Source organism: Octodon degus, unplaced genomic scaffold, assembly GCF_000260255.1.
Source record: "Octodon degus isolate 3935 unplaced genomic scaffold, OctDeg1.0 scaffold00055, whole genome shotgun sequence".
Classification (NCBI taxonomy): Eukaryota; Metazoa; Chordata; class Mammalia; order Rodentia; family Octodontidae; genus Octodon; species Octodon degus.
The window spans coordinates 11724472-11745457 of NW_004524631.1; the positions used below are offsets into that span (position 1 = coordinate 11724472).

The 20986-nt window shown below is 43.5% G+C and overlaps 1 protein-coding gene and 1 pseudogene across 5 annotated transcripts in view; both read left to right on the top strand.

Annotated features, from left to right (window-relative positions):
• On the top strand, nucleotides 1-435 carry LOC101592433 (annotated as a pseudogene).
• Nucleotides 436-4834: 4399 nt separating this feature from the next.
• The window catches only part of Rgn (regucalcin), a 22702-nt gene continuing 6550 nt past the window's right edge, over nucleotides 4835-20986 (top strand). The window contains exons 1-5 of one of the 5 annotated variants that reach the window (XM_023717879.1): nucleotides 4835-5004; nucleotides 6877-6924; nucleotides 7508-7684; nucleotides 10994-11176; nucleotides 18057-18272. In XM_023717879.1, the coding sequence (XP_023573647.1) occupies nucleotides 7522-7684; nucleotides 10994-11176; nucleotides 18057-18272 (562 nt within the window). In that variant the 5' untranslated portion in view covers nucleotides 4835-5004; nucleotides 6877-6924; nucleotides 7508-7521. Of the gene's footprint in view, nucleotides 5005-6653; nucleotides 6767-6872; nucleotides 6925-7448; nucleotides 7454-7507; nucleotides 7685-10993; nucleotides 11177-18056; nucleotides 18273-20986 lie in introns of those variants that run through there. The other 4 variants (XM_004633491.2, XM_023717878.1, XM_023717880.1 and 1 more) reach the window with 4 other exon arrangements.

Below are 20986 nucleotides of genomic sequence, written 5' to 3' on the forward strand. Positions count from 1 at the left end.
ATGCCTGGCAAGATGGCGGAAGTGGAACAAAAGAAGAAGTTTACCTACTGCGGCGTGGACCTCGACCAGCTGCTGCATATGTCCTACGAACAACTGATGCAGCTCTATAGTGCTCGGCAGAGGAGGCGGCTGAACCGTGGACTTCGGTGGAAGCAGCATTTGCTACTGAAGCGTCTGCGCAAGGCCCAAAAGGAGGCACCACCCACGGAGAAGCCCGAGGTGGTGAAGACACACCTTCGAGACCTGATCATCCTGCCCAAGATGGTGGGCAGCATGGTGGGTGTCTACAATGGCAAGGCTTTCAATCAGGTGGAGATCAAGCCTGAGATGACTGGCCTCTACCTGGGCAAGTTCTCCATCACCTACAAGCCCATGAAGCATGGCCGGCCTGGCACTGGGGCCACTCACTCTTCTTGCTTCATCCCCCTCATGTAGCCACCTGGCCCATAAAGCCGCCACTGCCCCCCCCAAAAAAAGAGAAAGCCCTTGTTTTCCAGAAATGCACACTAAAGTATCAATAGGCAAACAAGCATCATGTTGGTAATGTGCTCTCAAACTGTTCAGGGGAAATGTAATTATAATATACATATATATATATATATATATTAATATAATATAGGGTAGCTTGGTGCTGACACATACCTGTAGTCCTCAGGACGGTAGGGCAGGAGGATTGATTGTGTGGCCAAGTTCAAGCCCAGCCTGGGACAGATGAGAGAAACGAGGGGGGGGACATGATAATGTGGAAAATCATTAACATTTGAGGAACTCACATGAAAGATATGCACAAATTCTTCGTTATTTTTGCAACTTTTCTGTAAGAGTAAAAAGGTTTTATAAGTAAAATCACCCCTCCCTGCAAAAAGTAGGAAGTAGATAACTGAAATATCTGTCAGGATTGCAGCAGGACCTCAGGAGCTGAGGGTGAACATTCTCCTTCCCAGCAGGACACCTGCTCTAGTGGATCATTTGTTTTTTGTTTTTTTTAATTTATTTATTTGTGTGTGTGTGTGTGTGTGTGTGTGTGTGTGTGTGGCCAGCTCAGCCCACCAGGGGGCGGGGCTGGCTGACATGTGGTGCTGGGGGATTGAACTGCGGTCCCTGTGCTTTTGTTTAGCTTAGCTTGTTCTAAGTAGGTGCCTTAGACCACTGAGCCATCTCACCAGCCCCTCTAGTGGATCATTTGGACAACAGATCCAAAGGAGTGATTTAAGACTTCCAGGGAGATGACAACAGTCTGGGCAAGAACTAAGGAAGGCCTGAATGAATGGAGGTAGTGCCAACATAACTAGAACATGAAAGGGACGCTTCTATCATCTGGTGATGAGCTGGACTTGAGTAAGAAAACAAGGTCTGTTTGGTGAAGTGTCTGGTTTCTTGCATAATCCATTGGTGGCACCACAGTCCTGTTTACCAAGATGGAGCAGGAAGTTTGTGGATGAGATGACTGGCTTTGGGCAACTTCTTAGAGCTGCTGAGGAGAGGGCTTGATTTTCAGGCCTGTGACTTGGGAGAGATCTGGGCTTTTTTTTTCCATAATTTTATTGATAAATAGCAATGAGACCGTTTCAAATCAAATCACTAGGACAGTTTCAATAATTAACACACTGCATACATTCTTCTTAGTGGTTAATTGCTATACAAGATGCGGACTTGAGATCCTATTTACAAACACCATTAGAACAAACCATTCTATTCATTAAGAGACTGCAACTATATATCTATCCTAACCACTTTGAGTACACAGATACAAAATGGACATTCATCTGTATACCCCTTTTTTGCTAAGTTCCGTTATTTGAATATTATAGGTGTGTAAACTCAGCAAAATATTCTAAAAGAGTCCAGTAGCCCATAATAGCATTGGGTCTTCTGTTTAACTGGCAATATCAGAAATTGTTGAGTGAGCTCTGGGCTTTAACCTAGGTTACTGCAGGTATCATTAGCATTGAAAAGGCAGAAGCCATGAAATAGGAAGAGACTATAGGAAGAGAGGGCAAAACAGAATCCCAGAAATCTCCAGCATCTAGGAGATTCCAATCCCACACTCTTTCGCCCACCCAAGAAAGTGGGCCATGATAATGTACAGCTGTAATTCCAGCACTATGGAAGGCTGAGGTAGAAGGATCAAAAATTCAATCCCAGCCAAGGCAATTTAGCAATTTAGTGAGAGCCTACCTCAAAAAAAAAAAAAATCAAAGAAGGGCTAAAGATACAACTCAGTGTAAAGGACCTGAGTTCAATCCTTGGTACGATAAAAAGAAAGGAAGGGAAGGGAAGGAAGGAAGGAAGAGAAAGAAGGAAGGAAGGGAGGGGAAGGGAAGGAAGAAAGGGAAGCAAGGGAAAGAAGGGATGGAGGGAAGAAGGGAGGAAAGGAGGGAGGAAGGAAGGGAGGAAGGAAGGAAGGAAAAAGAGGGAGAGGAAGAAGGGAACTAACCAATGAAGGGAAAAAAAAAGCTTTTCTCCAGATTCTTCTATCTCCACCAATGGAGGCTATTTGCCATCTTTTTCTTCCAACTGCATGTGTACAGGGACCCAGAAGGCTCCCACTAAGATAAGGAAACTAGACCCATCCTACCCATAGAAGTAGAGTGCAGGTTTTCTGACTCCTGTCATGGGAAAAGAATTTTCAGGATTGGTCTGCAAAGGCATGGGAAGGATTAGGCAGAAACTTAAAAGTACACACTCAAATAGTTTGGGCCCTCAAGAGGAGGTGGCAGGAAGAAAGAGAGAGGGAAGGACAGAGAGTGGAGAGCAAACCACTTTATAATCTGGAGGTGGGTATTTTTGTGGGATCTTGGGGGTGTCTTCAGAATGGGTGACCTTGGATCTGTATTACTACTGTCTGTGTGGTTTCCCATCTGTTAGGCTACACTAGAATAAAAATCACTTATGTGTGTTTGCATATGCTGCCCACTAACACTGTTGCTTCCTTGAGGATGGAGGTCTATAGGAGGAAATGCAATTTACAGGTGAAAAGCACAGGCCCAGAGCCCAATTTACAGGTTTATTATGTCTTTAAGAACTTTAGGGTTTTTAAAAAGACTTGAAGTGTTTGGCAGGGATTTAACTACATAGTTCATGTTGACCTCGAACTCAGATGATCCTCCTGCCTCAGCTTCCCGAGTACTTGGATTACAGGTGTATACCACCACAATCAGATGTACAGTTTCTTTTTAAAGTACAATTGTAAAATAAAAAGTTTAGGGGCTGGGAGATAGCTCAGTAGAATAAGCGCTTGACTGACAAGTGCAAGGGTCTGAGTTCGATCCCCGGTTCTGCCAAAATAAATAAATAAATAAATAAATAAATAAATAAATAAATAAAGTACAATTTTAAGGTCAGGCACAGTTGCTCACCATGATGAATTTGAGGCCAGTTTGGACTACATAAGCGAATTCAACACCAGCCTGAACATAGTGAAACCCTGTCTCAAAAAGACAAAAGAAAAAAAAAGCACAATTTTAGAACTCTGATTTTCCTTGTCACTCTTTTACCTACCAGTTTTTCATTCCTACCTCAGACGTGTGGTTTTGGAGGTCTGTTCACCTTATAGACTTGTATTTTCCCATCTGTAAAATAGGAAAATGGGAGCATAGTTGTCTTAAGTACCTCCCAGCGCCAACAGAAAATCAGTGAGGCTCTAAGTACCGGTTCTTCTAAATTACTGTCTTTAGGCCTTGAGCTGACCGGAGGTACACTGTATGCAGCTCACTAGTAGCATACTTGTCTAGCATGTGAACACAGTGGCTTCCACCTCCAACAATACAAAAAAAAAACTTGAGCTGAGATTGCACCAACCATTTTCTGCTTGCTTTGAGTTCCCTGATGTTGATTTTTAACCCTCCTACCTGGTGAATTAAAATTTACAACACCAAATTGATGGAGCTTTGACAGTACTAAAGGATTCTTTTTAACACAGTGTAAATAGGCCAGGGAGATAGCTCAGTGGCTTAAGTGCCTGCCTGGCAAGCACAAGGTCCTGAGTTCCATCTCTGGTACCGGGCGGGTGGGTGGGAGTAAAAAAAACACTGCAGATATCAGGGAATGGGTTACTAGGCTGAGATAAATAATGAGGTAATGTAACAATCTCAAGCATAGAGCTGAATGGTTTTTGATAACACACACACCTGTGCAATGCATGTCTCTTAGAGACCATTCTCATCCCCTACAAGTTTTCCTTACTCCTCTTGGCAGTTAATACCCGCATGTAAAAGCACCATTCTGGCTGACTCCTTCCCGTTAAAACACTTTTTAAGGCCTGGGGTTGTAACACAGTCATAAATCTTTACCTAGCTTTCTTATGAGACCCATCCCCAGCACCGCCAGAAAAAAAGCTGTCGACTTTTAAACTTGTGGGTTATTAAGAGCACGTATAAATTCAAGGGGCAGCCTTAGGAATACATTTGGGCGCTCAGGGAATTGAAGCTGAGGACTGCTCAGGATCAGGTTGTTGGGTTTTTATTTTTCCATGTGATTTTTACAATCAAATCAAATACACTCTTTTCTCTTCCGCACCAAAAACATTTTGCAAGAGTTGGCTTCCGCCCATCAGTGTCTTCCCGACCAGGTAGAGGGAGGATTTGTTTAATCGCTTTGTTCTTTCCTTTTTAAATCTGTTTGTGTTTAATTAGACCCTGATCTAATCTGTTAGGCACTTTAACTTTTGTTTGTTTAAGTAAAAGAAGTAAAAAGACAAACTTGAGCTGTCCAAGTTCAAACTCCGAAGTTCGGGTTCACTATGTCCCCGCCTCTCCACTCCCACCCGGTCCCACCCCCCGCACCCCACCCCCACCCCGTCCTTGCCCTTTGTGGCTTTGCAGGAATTCTTCCCGCTGCGGGAGCAGAGGGTACAGCGTTGGCCTTTGGAGGGAGCAGGAGGAGCGATCCGCGTAGCCTTGTCCTCAGGCCTGAGGCCATCCACCTGCCCAGCCGCTGTGTTCCAGGGACTTTTCCCTCCCCCGCAGTGCCTGACCTTGCGGCCACCAGAGAATCTCCGGCCTGGTGAGTGCCCAGATCGGCCCTCATTCTCCTAACCCCACCCCTGTGAAAGGCCCAAGCCGGGGTGCAGCAAGAGCAAACCGGCCCAGTCTCCCAACCAGGTGCATCGAGGAGGGAGAATGCCTAGCTCCCACCCGGAACCTGCTCAGAGCTCAACCGAGCTGGCAAGGGCACCAGCAGCAGAGGCCTGCGCTAGTTACCAGAGGGGCTCAGCCTTCATCTTCCCAGGGCCTTGCCATCGCTGTTGCTGATGCAGTGATGTAGGCCACAGCAGCGAGCGGGCAGGTAGATGCCCAGACTATGTGAAGACTGATGACCTGCACAGACATCCAGGAGCAGCCCGGGCCTCAGCTGCCTTTCTCCTCTCCTAACCACCTTTTTGCAGCCAGGGCCTAGTGCAGAAATGGGGCACCTGGCAGCCTCTGACTTGTGTGACAAAGGCAGAGCGGTAGGGTTAAAAGTCACTATTAAAAGGCAGTTTCTGGGGGCTGGGGAGATGGCTCAGTGGAATAAGTGCTTACCTGGCAAGCACAAGGGCCTGAGTTCGATTGCCGGTTCCAAAACATCAGCTTCTGATCTTGGGTCTTATGTAACATTGATAGTATGAAGGCCTTTGGAGTCTGAGCCAATTTTTAACATCCAGTGAACATTCCAAATGCAATGAGGCTGCCGGTCAGTATTTGAAACAACTTTGAGATAAGTGTAGGGTTTTTTTAAGTATAGTTTACTGAGGGAATGTTTGGGGGGTGCGGTAGGAGACAATCTCTTGCTATATACAGACTGGCCTTGTTCTTCCTATAGAGGTAGCCCTGACTATTGAAAGAAATATTAAAACAAAGATCAGTTTTCTCCCTTCTTTCTTATTCATTTGTCCACACATGTGTGGGACCACTTGGTTAAAGCAGATAGACACCAGCCAAAGCCCTTGGACGCCAGTAATTTTGACCCTCTGGAAATCTGCCTATTGAAAGCAGAATGGGGCAAAAAGAAAGATGCTCCCATGAATGAGAATGGAAAGAACTCACCAAATAGGGCAAACAAACACAGGAGAATAAGAGGTAAAAAAAAAAAAAAAAAAAAAAAAGGAAAGATGCTGTTGAAAGTTGCCTGTCTGCCACACAGGATTCTTATCTGATCAGTTTGGGTTTTTCTTTTCCAATAACTCTTTTTCTTCTCCTAATTTACTGATGAAAGTCTCTGGCCTAAAGTCCCAGAACGGAATGTTCCTTACTTGTGGAGCTCAAGACTCCTTGCCATACTGGCCCACGCCTTCCCTTCCTGGGACGCAAGAGGAGAGCTCAGTTCCTCCTGTGGCGCCTAGCAGGTGTCCTTTTCTCCATTCTTTCCATTGTGTGAATTTGAAAGTGGATTTAGGGGATGCTAGGGATGGGCCCCAGGGGTTCAAGCATGCTAAGTATGTGTTCCACTGCTGATTACACCCCCAGCTCCTGGATGTTAACTCTAAGTTAGTGCATAATTACTGGTGAATGGATTTCTAAAAATACAGATCAGGAAGGCCCTGGCTTCCAAGGGGATCAATAGCGCCCACAGATGGAAGAAGAGAAGACAGCAGGAGACAGAGGGGCCACCAATGAGGGAGCTGCCCGCCCACACCATCCCTAGGGGTCAGGGTGCTGACATAAAGAGCAACCTTGCACTCTCCAAACAGCCAGCTCTCTGAGGGTCACCAGCGCCAAGGTGTGAGTGTCAGAGTATCACTCTTCTTTTATAGACAGCTTAAATACAAAAAAAAGCAACCCCATTGGTAAGTTGATTGAAAATGTCTCCTGTTATCTCGTGTCAGCTATTTCTTCTTCCTCTTACATGTCTCCTCCTGTCACATGGCTGCTCTTAGTCTGACTTTGGGAAAGTAAGCCCAGTTTTTCCAGTTCTGATCAAACACAGCCATACCTCTGAGAAGTGGTGAGTTGGGTTATAGATTACTGTGATAAAGCAAATTTCATAAGAAAATGAGACACACTTTTTTTGTTTCCCAGTGCATAGAGCAGTTATGTGTCATACTTCACAGTATTAAGTGTCCATTAGCATTATGTCTTTAAAATGTGCAAACCTTAATTTTAAAAATACTTTCTTTTTTTTTTTCTTTTTGGCACCGAATGCCTTCAGGGCAGGTTTGGCTGGCTGGAGTTGTGGGGATGAACCACAGCAACCTGAGCCTGACTGCTTTGTTGAAGCAGCCACTTAAAGGACTGAGCTAAGGGGCAGGCCCCCTAAAAATAGTTTCTTAAAGGGTGTGGTGGCACATGCCTGTTGAGGACTGCTATGAGTTCGAAACCAGCCTGGACTACACAGTGAGTTCAAGGCCAGCCTGAACTGCATGACGAGACACTGTCTGAAGAAACAAAAAACCTTCAATTTGTAAAAAGTGCAGTATCTGCAAAGCATCTTAAAATAAAGTGTGTCTGAGAGTCTTATCAAGGTCTCCAGCCTGGTATGGGACTGAATTGGCTGGATACAATTATGTTTCACTTGTTCTCTTTGGTAGGTTTCTGCATAACAATGTCTTCCATTAAAATTGAGTGTGTCTTGCCTGAGAACTGCCGGTGTGGTGAGTCTCCAGTATGGGAGGAAGCATCCAACTCCCTGCTCTTCGTAGACATTCCTGCAAAACGGGTTTGCCGGTGGAATTCACTCACCAAGCAAGTACAGCGAGTGACCATGGGTAAGGATGAAGGTCCAGCTCACATCTTTGCAGTCAAGCATCCTTTCCTAGGGAAGAAGTAGTCATCATGTTTGTTCTTCTCCTGGGACCATACCAAATATGCTTTAAGATCTTTTGATTTGTTGCGCTCCATGTCCTCCCACTTTGACCCAGGAGTAAACGTTGGATCATCAGTACTTTCCTCATCCTCTTCCAGTGAGGGGCAACACTCCCAGTGTCTATCTGTCCTTAACGCACTTATATACAGCAGCATTGAAATTTGAAGTCTAGGGCTGGGGAGATGGCTCAGTACAATAAGTGCTTGCCTGGCAAGTGCAAGGACCTGAGTTCAATCCCCCGGTTCCACAAAAAAAAGAAAGAAATTTGAGGTCTAGGCTAATGGCACAGCAAAGGCCATCTGCCTTGGGTCAAGCCAAGACCTTAATTTAAAGAAAAATAAAAAATAAGTTGATCTCTTCTTTGCATGTGAAAAGGTCTTTTGCAAGCGAAAATGTCAGAGACATAGCTCAGTGGCATAGCACTTGCCTGGCACAGTTTTATCCCTAGCACTGGGGCGAGGAGGGGGACGACGTATCAACCAGGGCAATCTTTGTTCACTGCTCAAATGTAGGATTTTTTTTTTCTTTTTTCCCGGAACCGGGGATTGAACTCAGGCCCTTGAGCTTGCCAGAGAAGTGCTTATTCTACTTAGCCATCTCCCCGGCCCCTTCGAATGTAGGATTCTGATGGAATCCTGTGTGCATTTCAGTGTGATTCCATTTAGGGCCCTGTGGTTTCCAGAGAAGGAGTCTATCACTCTATGGCTTAGGCTATGGGCTGACATGATTAGTGATAGAGAAAGTAGTTTCTTTTTTTCATTATTCTGTTTATGGGAATGAGATATCAGGAGTTCCTATAACCTTGGGAATACACAGAAATTCCTAGTATCTTTTCCCATGAATCCACTGAGGGATCACCATCAATATATATTCTCCCTCTCCATCTCCCTCTCCTTCCCTCATCCTGGGATTAGCACTCAGGGCCTTGAATATACTAAGCATGCACTGTCCCACTGAACTACAGCACCAGCCTCCTGGGAGCAGCCTTTTTCTAGCAGTATTGAGGATTGAGTTTAGGGCCTCTGCACTGAGTTACATCCCCAGCCCCATTTTTATTTTTCATTTTTAGACAGTGTTTCACCAAGCTGCCTAGGCTGGGCTGGAACTTTCCAGCCTCCTATCTCAGTCTCCCAAAGTGAGAACAGCTTTTTTACCTAACTATGATAATGACTGCTGCTGGAAGCAAAGTGAGTGTGGCTCTGAGGGCAGAGCAGGGCTGTAGACCCATCACCTTCCCTAATGTGTTCCTTCCAGCATGTATATGTGCCCACCCCAAACCTGCAAAGCCCTGCTCTCAACAAGCAAGAAGGGGGCAGGGGAGATGGCTCAGTAGAATAAGCACTTGCCTGACAAGTACAAGGGCCTGAGTTCAATCCCCGGTTCCGCAAAAAAAAAAAAAAAAAAGCAAGAAGGGCTGGTGTGTCTGCAGCAGCTCAGAAAGCTGCTCAGAAAGCTTCCAAGAGGTGTCTCAAGCTTCTCACGGGTCACGGAGACCCTTGATGAAAGCACAACCCTCCTTATAGTGTCCTGCACAATCCCTGGGACCCTCAATGACATAAGTCAACCTCTGAGCAGGGCTTTGAGCTACAAGTACCCAACACTCTGCCCTGAGTGGGTACTGTAGAAAATTTTGTGGTTTTTTTAATCACATATTTATTTATTTATTTATTTATTTATTTATTTATTGGATACAGGGTCTCGCTACACAGCTGGGACTCAAAGTGATCCTGCTGTCTCAGCCTCTCCAGTGCTGGCACTACAGGTGTGCACCACCATGCCCTGTTTTTTAGGAAATTTCTGATAAATTTATTTCTATTATCTGTTCACCCTTATAATCTATTTTCCACAGATTTTTTGGGGGAGAGTACTGGGGATTAAACCCTTAGCTTCAAATATGCTAGTCAAGGGCTCTACCACTGAACTACAGCAGCAGCACTAATCTCTCCACATTTTTTTTTCAGTCTCACTATGTAGTTCAGACTGCCGTTAAACTCATTGTGCAACCCAGGATGGCCTCGAACTCGTGATCTCAGCTTCCTGAGTGCTTGGGTTACTGGCATGCACCACAACACTTGCCAACCTCTCCATTTTAGAAAAAGTTTTCAGGGTTGGGAATTTAGTTCAGTGACAGAGTGTGTGTTTAACATGTGCAAGGACCAGGAGTTTAATTCCCAGCACCCCCCAAAAAGTTTTCTTATACATAGAAAATAACAAGCTCAGAAAACCTAAAATTTCAAAATGCAAAATATAATGAAGAGATGTGATTATATTATCCTGCATCTGTAGTCCTTTTTTCACCATGCTTCCTTCCCAAGAAGATGTGAGAGATAGTTTTCAATTGAATACATAAAAAAACTCCTTTAAAAGCAGAAGAGTTGGGGCTGGGAATGTGGTTCAGGGCTAGAGGACTTGCCTAGCATGTAGAAATTCCTAAGTTTGCTCCCCAGCACCACAGGCACACAAAAGACAAATACTATATTACAAGAGAAGAGCAATGTAACAAAACTTAGTTGCTGGAAGTAAACACAGTTGGCATCTCCAAATTTCCTGGAGATCAGATAAATTGTGCATAGCACATTCTGCGATGACTCCTGGGGCCCTTCAGTTAGGACCAGCTGGTGCACTTGCTGTGGCACCTGCCCCAAAGAACTGTATTTCACCTGTTGTGGTTTGACAGTTTTGTGAGAAGCAGAAGAGCGGAGAAGGGAGAGGAGAGAGAGAGGGAGACAGACAAAAAGAGGGAGGAAGGAGAGAGAGAGAAAGAGATAGAAACAGACAAAGACAGAGTCAGAGTCAGAGTCAGAGTCAGAGTGAGAGTGAGAGACAGTCTTGCTATGGTCCAAGCTGGCCTAGAGCTAGCTATCCAGCAGCCCAGACTGGCCTTGCACTCTCTTTCCTCTGTCCCTCAGGCTCTTTGCCCCAGTAGCTGCTGTGTTTGACTCCTGTTTCTCCCAAAAGCCTGGGAGCATTCAGAAGAGTTGGATTCATCTTTCTAGTTTTGTTGCCTAGGATGGTGTACACAGTTCACACTCAACAACCATTCAAGGTTATGCTGCCTTTCTTGTTTAGCAGAAGAAAAAGCTTCACTTCTCCCGCTGTCAAAATTGCTGGGTCTCTTCTCTAAGAGCTGTCAGGTGATAGGATGGCCTCAGTGTGCTCTTCAGCCCCGGGACCGCTCACTGCCTTCTGACAGCTGTTCTTGCCTCTACAGATGCCCCAGTCAGCTCGGTGGCCCTTCGCCAGAAGGGAGGCTATGTCGCCACCAGCGGAACAAAGTTCTGTGCTTTGAACTGGGAAGATGGGTCAACAGTAGTCCTGGCCCAGGTGGATCAAGATAAGAAAAATAATCGATTCAATGATGGAAAAGTAGATCCTGCTGGGAGATACTTTGCTGGTAAGACTTCTTTTTAGCCTCTACTTTGTTCAGCTTTGCAAGAAAAACTATGAAACGAGGAAGTGCTGGGTGCTACAGTGAACAAAATGTTACTCAGATGGGCTTGGGGTTCTTTTAATTTTTTCCCTTTACTTTTTTTTTTTTTTTTTTTTTTTTTGGAACTGGGGATTGAACTCAGACCCTTGCGCTTGCCAGGGAAGCGCTCATTCCACTGAGCCATCTCCCTGGCCCCAAAGTGTGGGCATTGCTATTTTTTTTTAATTTATTTCCTAGAGCTGCACAAAATACATATTCATTGTGGCTCAGATGCTAATTTGAGGACAGAAAAATGCTTCACCATCTCTTTGAATTTGACACCTTTCTTTTTTTTTTTTTTTACAGTACTGGGGATTGAACTCAGGACCCCGCGCTTGCCAGGAAAGCGCTTAGTCCACTGAGACATCTCCCTGGCCCATTTCCTTTATTTAAAAGAAAAAATGGGGCCAGGGAGATGGCTCAGTGGACTAAGTGCTTCCCTGGCAAGCACAGGAGCCTGAGTTCAATCCCCAGCTCGGCAAAAAAATAAAAAATAACTTTATTTGTACATTTTAGGTATAAATAAGGATCACATTCATCATAGAAAATTAGTACCTGTATGTGATGTATCTTGATTCTTCTTTATTACCCATTCCCCTACCCTCCCTTCAATATCCTCTTCCTGTCCTTATGTACAAAAGCTTTGATTCCATTTTTTTCTTCTTTTCTCATTTTTTTCTTTGCCCTTCTTTCTTTTCCTCTCCCCCTCTAGTTTCCCTTCCCATTTGAACATTTTCTTTCTATTTCACAATATCTATTATAGATTTTGGTCCTTATTTATACTTTTAATTTCTCATGCCAGAGAAACAACATGATATTTACCCAAATGTGTCAAATTTGTTTCACATAAGAGTATGGCCTCACATTGCATCTATTTACCTAGAAATGTCTCAACTTTATCCATCTGTGGGGCTGATAAAATGGGCATCTGAAATGAATACACATGTGTCAGATGAAGAAGTAAAAATGGCAAATAAATACATGAAAAAAATGTTCCACATCACTGGTCATTTGAGAAATGCAAATTAAAACAACACTAAAATTCCATCTCCCCCCAGAAAGAATGGCTATCATCATGAAGTCAACCAATGACAAATGCTGGAAAGACTGTGGGGGAAAATGAATACATTGTTGGTGGGAGTGCAGACTAGTACAAACACTATGGAAATCAGGGGCCGGGGACATAGCTCAGTAGAATAAATATTGGCCTGGTAAGCACAAGGTCCTGAGTTCAATCCCTGGTACCACCAAAAAAAAAAAAAAAGAAAAGAAAAGAAAAGAAAGAAAGAAAGAAACGATGGAAATCAGTGTGGAGATTCTTCAAAAAACTAGGATTAGAAGTCCCACTGAATCCAGATATCCCCTCCTGAGTTTTTTCCAGAAGAGCTGAAAACATTATAACACAGTGATATATGTGCACCCATGTTTATAGCAGCACCATTTGTCATAGCCAGATCTTGGAAATAGCACGGATGCCCATCAGCTGAGGAATAGACAATGATGTAGTTTTGGGAGGTTCTTTCTCTTTTGTACTGCTGGGGATTGAACCCATAACCTCACTAATGCCAGGCAAGCATTAAAAGCCCTTAACTTTATTTACCCTCAGTCCTTTTCTTTTATTGTTACCTGAGTAACTTGTACCACTAAAAAAAAGATACTTTTTTCTATTTCTCTCTATAGCAGAAACTAATAACTATATGGTATTTTTTGGTTTTTGTTGCATTGGGAGTGGAGCCCAGGGCCTTATGAACGCCAGCCATGTGCTCTACCGCTAAGCTATGTCCCCATCCCTCCTAAGCTGAAAACATTTCAAAATTTACAGGAAAGCTAAGAATAGTACAACCATCATTCATATACCTACTGTCACCTGTTGTCAATGTTTTGTTCCCCTAGTTTTAACATCTGGTCTCTCTATGTCTAAACATAATTTTCCCTGGAGGAACCAAGATGAAAACAGGCTGTATATATATGGCATGTCTATACCTCTGAAATATTTCATGGTGTCTCCCAAGAAAAATGGCATAATCTTAGATGGCCACAGTTCAGTTATCAGCTGAAAGAAGTTTAACATTGATGCAGCAATTTTATCTGATGTTCTGTCTATATTTCAGTTATGTTGATTAACTGAATAATAGCCTTACAGAATTGTTTCCTCCAGCCAGGTACAGTGTCACACACCTGTAATCCCAGAACTCAGAGGTCTGAGACAGGAAAATCATCATAAATTTGAGGCCAGCCTGAGCTACAAAGTAAGTGCAAGGCTAGCCTGAAATACATAGCGAAATCCTGTCTCCAAAAAAAGACAAAAAGAGAAAAGAATTGTTCCCTCCAGTAAAGGATCTAGGATGATGTTTTATATTTACTTTCTTTATCTTTTCATCCTCTTAATCTGGAACATTTCTCTGGCCTCTTTTTGTTTTTATGACAGAGGCATTTTGAAAGTATATGGGCCCCAGCTCCCCTTTTAATAGAATAGTCTTCATTTTGTAGTTATCTGATATTTCCTTGTGGTTGGCTTGATATTCTACAGTACATTCTTGGCTGGAGTACTGTGTCCTTCTCAGGATGTCCCATCTGGAGGCACATGATGTCCATCTGCCCCATATTGGTGATATTAATGTTGATGACCTGGTTAAGGTCCTATAAGGTTTTTGTTTTGTTTTGTTTTGTTTTTTTGTGGAACCGGGGATTGAACGCAGGCCCTTGCGCTTGACAGGCAAGTGCTTATTCTACTGAGCCATCTCCCCAGCCCTATTATTTTGGATTTGTTCTGCTTTTTGAATCTCATTTTATGCTTTCACCAAGCTTGAGGAATTTTGAGCCAAGTAATCTGCAAGTTTTGGGGGGTGTAGTCTCTTCTCTAGGGACCCAGATATGCATTTTGTTCTGATCCCATAAGTCCCTGAGGCTCTGTTCATTTTTCTTCCAATCTTTTTTTCTCTGTGTTGTTCAGCTAGCATAATTTCTATTGCTCCATCCTCAGGTACACTGACCCTTTTCTCTGTCATCACTGTCCTACTATTGATGAGTAGATCCAGCGTGTTTTAAAATTTCTAAAGTTTTCATTTGAGCTGGGCATGGTGGTGCACACCTGTAATCCCAGCACTCAGGAAAGGCTGAGGCAGGAGAGTTGCTGTAAGTTCAAGGCCAGCTTGGGCTATATCATGAGACTCTGTCTCAAAAAAGTGAAAAAGAAGTTACTTGGTACTGCAATTTGTATACTGAATGGCCTCCAAGGATCTACTTTAAGGTCTCGGTTTCTGGAGTACTGCTGCGGGGAGGTGCTGTGGACCCTTGGTAGGCACTGTGGGCAGTCCTTAGGTCAGAAGAGGACTAGGAGACCTTGGCCAGTCCAGTTGCCCTTTGTCCCTGGCTCATAAGGTAAGCAGTTTTCTCTGCTCTGCTTTCTCCTGTAACCTGCTGCCTTGCCAAGAGAAGGGGACCACTCGATCATGCACTGGAACCACAAGCTAACCTAAGCCTACTTTCTTTTCTTTTCTTTTCTTTTTTTTTTTCAGAACCAGGGATTGAACTCAGGCCCTTGCGCTTGCCAGGGAAGCACTTATTCCACTGAGCCATCTCCCCACCCCCCTAAGCCTACTTTCTTTTTCTTCTTCTCCTGCTAATACTTCTCCTTATCTCCTATTAGTACTCATATACTTGGAAACACAAAGAAGGATGAAAATCTCAACTTGTACCAAAGAAATCAGTGAATTCTGAAAATGATATAGTATAAATATTAGAATTGTCAAAGAGTGATGCAACCATCATAGAAACTTAAATTATTATAAACAGTTATTTTTCGGGGGGGGGATTGTATGTGTTTTTGAGACAGGGTCTTACTATGCAGTTCAGGCTGGGCTTGAGCTCAATTTGTAGCCCAGGCTGGCCTTGAACTCACAGCGATCCTCCTGCCTCAGCCTGTGAAGTGCTGGGATTATACACATGCGCCACCATGCCTGGCTTAACAGTCTTGAAACAAAACGCAAAATAGAAAATAACAACAAAGAAATAGAAGGCATGAAGAATAATCAAATGAAAGTTATACTTTTTGTTTAGTTTTCTTTTTTCTTTTTTTTAAAAAAATAGGGTCTCACTAGGTAGTCCAGGCTGGCCTTGAATTCACTATGTAGCACAAATTAGCTTCAAACTTGTGGCAATCCTCCTGCCTGAGCCTCCCCAGTTCAGGGATTACAAGCATGCAATACCATAGCTGGCCTTATAATTTTTTAAGTACTAAGAGAGTTGACCCCAAGAAATGCTGAGTGATATCCCCAACTTTGTTTGTTTGTTTGTTTGTTTGTGACAGTCTTGGCTAAATTGTCCAGACTGACCTTGAAGTTTTCATCCTTCTCCCAAGAAGCTGGGATGACAGGCATGCCATAATTACAGGAACATTTGGCTCTAGCAGTGCTTATATCCTAGACATTTTGAATATTGTTATTAGACCCTGAGTTCTGTTTCAGTCCTTTGGGACATGTTGTTAATAGTAGTTTTAGTAGGCAAAACTATGCATCTATATGAGGTAAGGCTTTCTATTAGATGCTATGGGGCTCTGCCACATACACGTGTCTCTCAGTGGTCAGTCTGGGATACAAGGAATTCCGTTCATTAGCTTCACTCCAAAAATCTTCATTTTAAAAATTAGAATCTGTCCCATGTGGTTGCAACTTGGAGATGAGCCTAGAAGTTCATAAAGACCTTATAGAGTTGTATTCCTAAGCAACTGCTTGTCTCTCAGAGCTCTCCTTTTCATTCCTCTAACCACTCCTATAATTGTAAAGCCTCCAGGGCCAAGCAGCAGGAAGATGTGGAAAGAGTATGAAAGCCATAGAGTTAAAAAACAAATAAAAAGAGAGAGAAAACAGAATAAGCAGCAGGCATGGTGGTACACACCTGTAACCCCAGCAGTCAGGGGGCTGAGGCAGGCGGATCACTGTGAGTTCAAGGCCATCATGGGCTACAAAGTGAGTTCAGGGCCAGCCTGCACCGGACAGGGAGACCCTGTCTCAAAAGACAATAATAAAAACAAGCAAACAAAAAAGAAGTGGATAAAATTACCAGGTGTGGTAGTGCATACTCATAACCCAGCAGCCAGGGAGGGTGAGGCAGTAGGGTCCCAAGGTTGAGCCTCAGGCCGGGAAATATTCTTTTTTCTTTTTAAGACAGAGTCTTTCTCTGTAATTCAGGCTGGCCTTAAACTAACTTCGTAGCCCAGGCTTGCACTGTACTCTCAGTGATCCTCCTGCCTCAGCCTCCTGAACACTGGGATTACAGGTGTGCTCCACCATGCCTGGCAACAACTTAATGAAACCCTGTCTTAAAATAAGAAACGAGAGAGGCAAGGTAGGATGTAGCTCCATGTGAAGTGCCAGGGCTTAATTCTCAGTACTGCAAAGTAGATAAATAAAAGCAATAGTGGTTGGATCTCCCCTTTGGATCTGCACATAGCCTCACCAAATAGAGAAGAATGTCCTCTTCCCTCAGAGTTTTCATGGCATAAGTTTCCTATTGCTGGCCACTCTCTCTGCGGCCCCTGCTGAAAAACTGTCTAGGGCTCGGGTACATGAGACAATAGACAAAAAAGAACAGAAAGCACGCTTGGGGTTTCCTCCACTCCTTCTGTGCTTCAGGAGTTCGTGTGTGTGTGTGTGTGTGTGTGTGTGTGTGTGTGTGTGTGCCTGTGTGTGTGTATTGCTGGAGTGGAACCCAGGATTTCGTGCATGCTAGGTGGGTGCTCTACTACTGAATTATACCCCCATCCCAGGGATTTATTTCTGCTGCTAGAACCAGATATAGAGGGTTTCTCTGAGGTCTCTTCTGTCTGCACCCCAGATTTCAGGCTGTGTTGACATCAAGCCAGGAGATACTGAAGAAGCAAATGGAGAGCTCGCCACTAGTTAGGTGGTACTTGCTGGTCTGCTGTGCTTCCCTGCACTGCCTGTCAATACTTTCAAAGTTCTCAAGCAGCTGAACTATGAGTGTTATCCAGGTGTTTTTAAGATTTATTTATTTGATACAGTGTCTTGCTGCGCAGTTGTGACTCACAGTGATCCTCCTGTCTCAGCCTCCCCAGTACTGGAATTACAGGTGTGCGTGCGCCACCACACCCGGTTTCAGTGGCCAGCAAAACACAGGACTGGCATGGCATGTAGTACCAGGGATTGAATCTTTGCACTTGCCAGGCAGGCACATAGACTGCTGATCTATCTCCCTGGCCTTGTCCAGGTTTTGTGGTTGGAGAATATGAGGTTAATGCATGTTTACTGTCTTATTTGAAACCAAAATTTCTCAACATAGTGTTAATTTGCATTATAAACAAGATAGTTGTACTTTTTTCTTTTATTTCTAGTTTTGGGAGTACTAGGGATTGAACCCAGAGAGCAATGAGTTATCCCCAGGTATACAAATGTATGTGTGTATGTATGTTTGTATTTTTTGAGACAGAGACTAAGTAACCCAAGCAGGCCTTGAATTTAAGACCCTCCAGGGACCTGGGGAGATAGCTCAGTAGAATAAGCAGTTGACTGGCAAGCACAGGATCCTGAGTTCAATTCCCAGTACTGGAAAAAAAAAAAACAACCCGACCCTCCTGTCTCAGGAGGGGTCTAATATGCTGGGATTACAGGCATGGTCCACCACACCAACAATAGTTGTCATCTTATAAAAATATAAGACACAAATTATGACTGATATAATAATTTCCTTGTTTCAAGCCTTGGAGAGTATACCTGATGTGAGATGAAAGTGCCATACATGGGCAACATGCTATGGGGTTGATCGCGTGCTTTTTTGGCTTTTGTAGGCACCATGGCTGAGGAAACCGCCCCAGCAGTTCTTGAGCGACACCAGGGGGCGCTCTACTCCCTTTTTCCCAACCACCATGTGAAGAAGTATTTTGACCAGGTAGACATCTCAAATGGTTTGGATTGGTCCCTGGACCACAAAATCTTCTATTACATCGACAGCCTGTCCTACTCCGTGGATGCCTTTGACTATGACCTGCAGACAGGACATATCTGTATGTATTCTCTTATTTTTTTTCCATACTGCTGCTATTGTTTTCAGATATTTGTCACCAGTAAGACAACTCTGTCAACACGTAGAGAGCTTCTCAATGTTATTAAATATAATAATGATTATGCAGACTTGACTAAGCTGCCGGTCAGACCACTGCCCTCAACACAATGAAAATATGGAGAATTTAGTCCTCTTTCCGCCATCACTGGAAGGGGCTCTCTAGAAGATGGATCTTGGGGCTGGGAGATGGCTCAGTGGAATAAGTGCTTACCTGGCAAGCACAGGGGCCTGAGTTCAATCTCCGGTTCTGGAAAAAAAAATGAAGATGGATCCTGTACTACCAGAGGGTGACTACAGGGAAATCATGTTCAATAGCATGAGATAAAAGAATCGACAATGTGAGTTTGAATTGCTAGTTATTTTTGTGACAGGGTCTCACTGTAATTAAGGCTGGCTTTGAATTCACTGTGTAGCCCTGGCTGGCCTCCAACTCATGGTGATCCTCCTGCCTCAGCCTCCTGAGTGCTAGAGTGACAGGAATATATCACTATGCCTTGTTCTAGGGCTCTGTGTGTGTGTGTGTGTGTATGTGTGTGTGTGTGTGTGTGTGTGTGTGTGTGTATGTGTGTGTGTATGTCTTTTTGAGACAGGGTTTTACTATGCAGTTCAGGCTGGCCTTGAATTCACATTTAGCCTAGGCTGGCCTCAAACTCACATCGATCTTCCTGCCTCAGCCTCCCAAGTGCTAGAATTACAGGCATGTCCTACCACATTCTTTTTTTTCTTTTGGCAGTACTGACCTACTAATTCTTTTTTTTCTTTTGGCAGTACTGGGAATTGGCACTACTGAAGATTCAATCTAGGGCCTTGTACATACTGGACAAATGCTTTACCATTGAGCAACCCTCTTAAAATTTTATTTTGAGAAAAGTCCCACTAAGTTTCCCAGGCTAGCGTCATACCTCCGATCCTCCTGCCTCAGTCTCAGGTAGCTGTGATCATAGGCACATGTCACTATACCTGGCTAGGTTTCTATTTCTTATTTGTACATTACGTATTGATAGGCAAGTACAAGGAGGCAAAATGGATAATCTTTGAAAAATGGAAAGGCAGAAAAAGTTGGTGTAGTTTGGGTCAGCTGCATTGAGAGTCCTTGACCTACAATATTTAAATGACAATGGAATGCCCTTCTTTGACAAAACTAGACAAAAAAGGGGATACAAATGAATGGCCATTTGGTGTCTGTATAGTCAAAATAGTTAGGATAGATATACAGCTGCATTCTCTTAATTCAATGAGTAGAGTGATTTGTTCTAATAGTGTTTGTGGACAGATATCATGTCTGCATCTTGTACAATGAATAACCACTAAGACAACAATATGCAATGTATTAATTATTGAAACTGTGCTAGTAATCAGTTTTGAAATTGTCTTGGGCTGGTGAGATGGCTCAGTGGTCTAAAGCACCTACTTAGAACAAGCTTAGCAAAGCCCAGGGACCGCGGTTCGATCCCCCAGCACCACATGCCAGCCAGCCCTGCCCCCTGGTGGGCTGAGCTGGCCACACACACACACACACACACAAATAATTTTTTTTTTGGCGGAACCGGGGATTGAACTCAGGCCCTTGCGCTTGCCAGGGAAGTGTTTATTCCACTGAGCCATCTCCCCGGCCCCTAATAAATAAAATTTAAAAAAAAAATTTGTAAAAAAAAAAAAAAGAAACTGTCTCATTGCTATTTGTTTCTCAATAAAATTATAAAAAAAAAAAGAGAGAGAGAGAGTCCTTGAAACTGGTAATATGTGCTAGATCAAAAAAGCAAAACTGGAGCTGGGGAGATAGCTCAGTAGAATAAGCATTTGCCTGGCAAGTACAAGGTCCTGAGTTCAATCCCTGGTTCCATCAAAAAAAAAAAAAAGCAAAACCAGTCATAAAAATGACTTGAAAAAAATCATATGATTCTTCATGTAGATTTAATCAGAGACAAAATATTCCAATACAAATACTTAGCTTTGAAATAGTATCCAGGTATGTTGGCACATATCTGTAGTCCCAGCAGTTGGGAGTCTGAGACAGGAAGATCGCTATGAGTCTGAGGCCACCCTGGGCTACATGGCAAGACCCTGTCTCAAAAAAGAAAAAGATCCCTGGCAAGCACCAGGGTCTGAGTTCAATCCCCAGTTCCACAAAAAAAAAAAAGAAAAGAAATATAACTTTTTAACTCACTTTCCTTACACATGCTTTTAACAATTTTCCCGTTATACTCCAAACAGATTACTGTACTGACTGGGATTTTTCTTTCTTTCTTTACTGGGGATTGAACTCAAGATCTCATCCTCTGCTCTGGCACTTAGTTACATCGCTAGTTTTAATTTTACTTTTTTTTTTGATACAGGCCTTGACTAACCTCAAATTTACAATCCTCTTGTTTCAGCCTCCCAAGTGCTGGGATCACAAGCATGGGCCTCCAAGACCTGACTTCTCTGGATTTTTTTTTCTCACAGTACTGAGTATTGGATACAGGATCTTCACACTGAGCTATATCCCTAGCCTTTATATTAAAAATATTTTTTATTTTGAAATAGGGTCTCATTAAGTGCTAAATTGCCCAGGCTGGGCTCGAACTTGCAATAATTTCCCTCAACTCTCCAGAATATTGGAATTACAGGCCTGTGCCACCATGCCTAGTTTGCTCCTCTGGCTTTTCTTTGAGA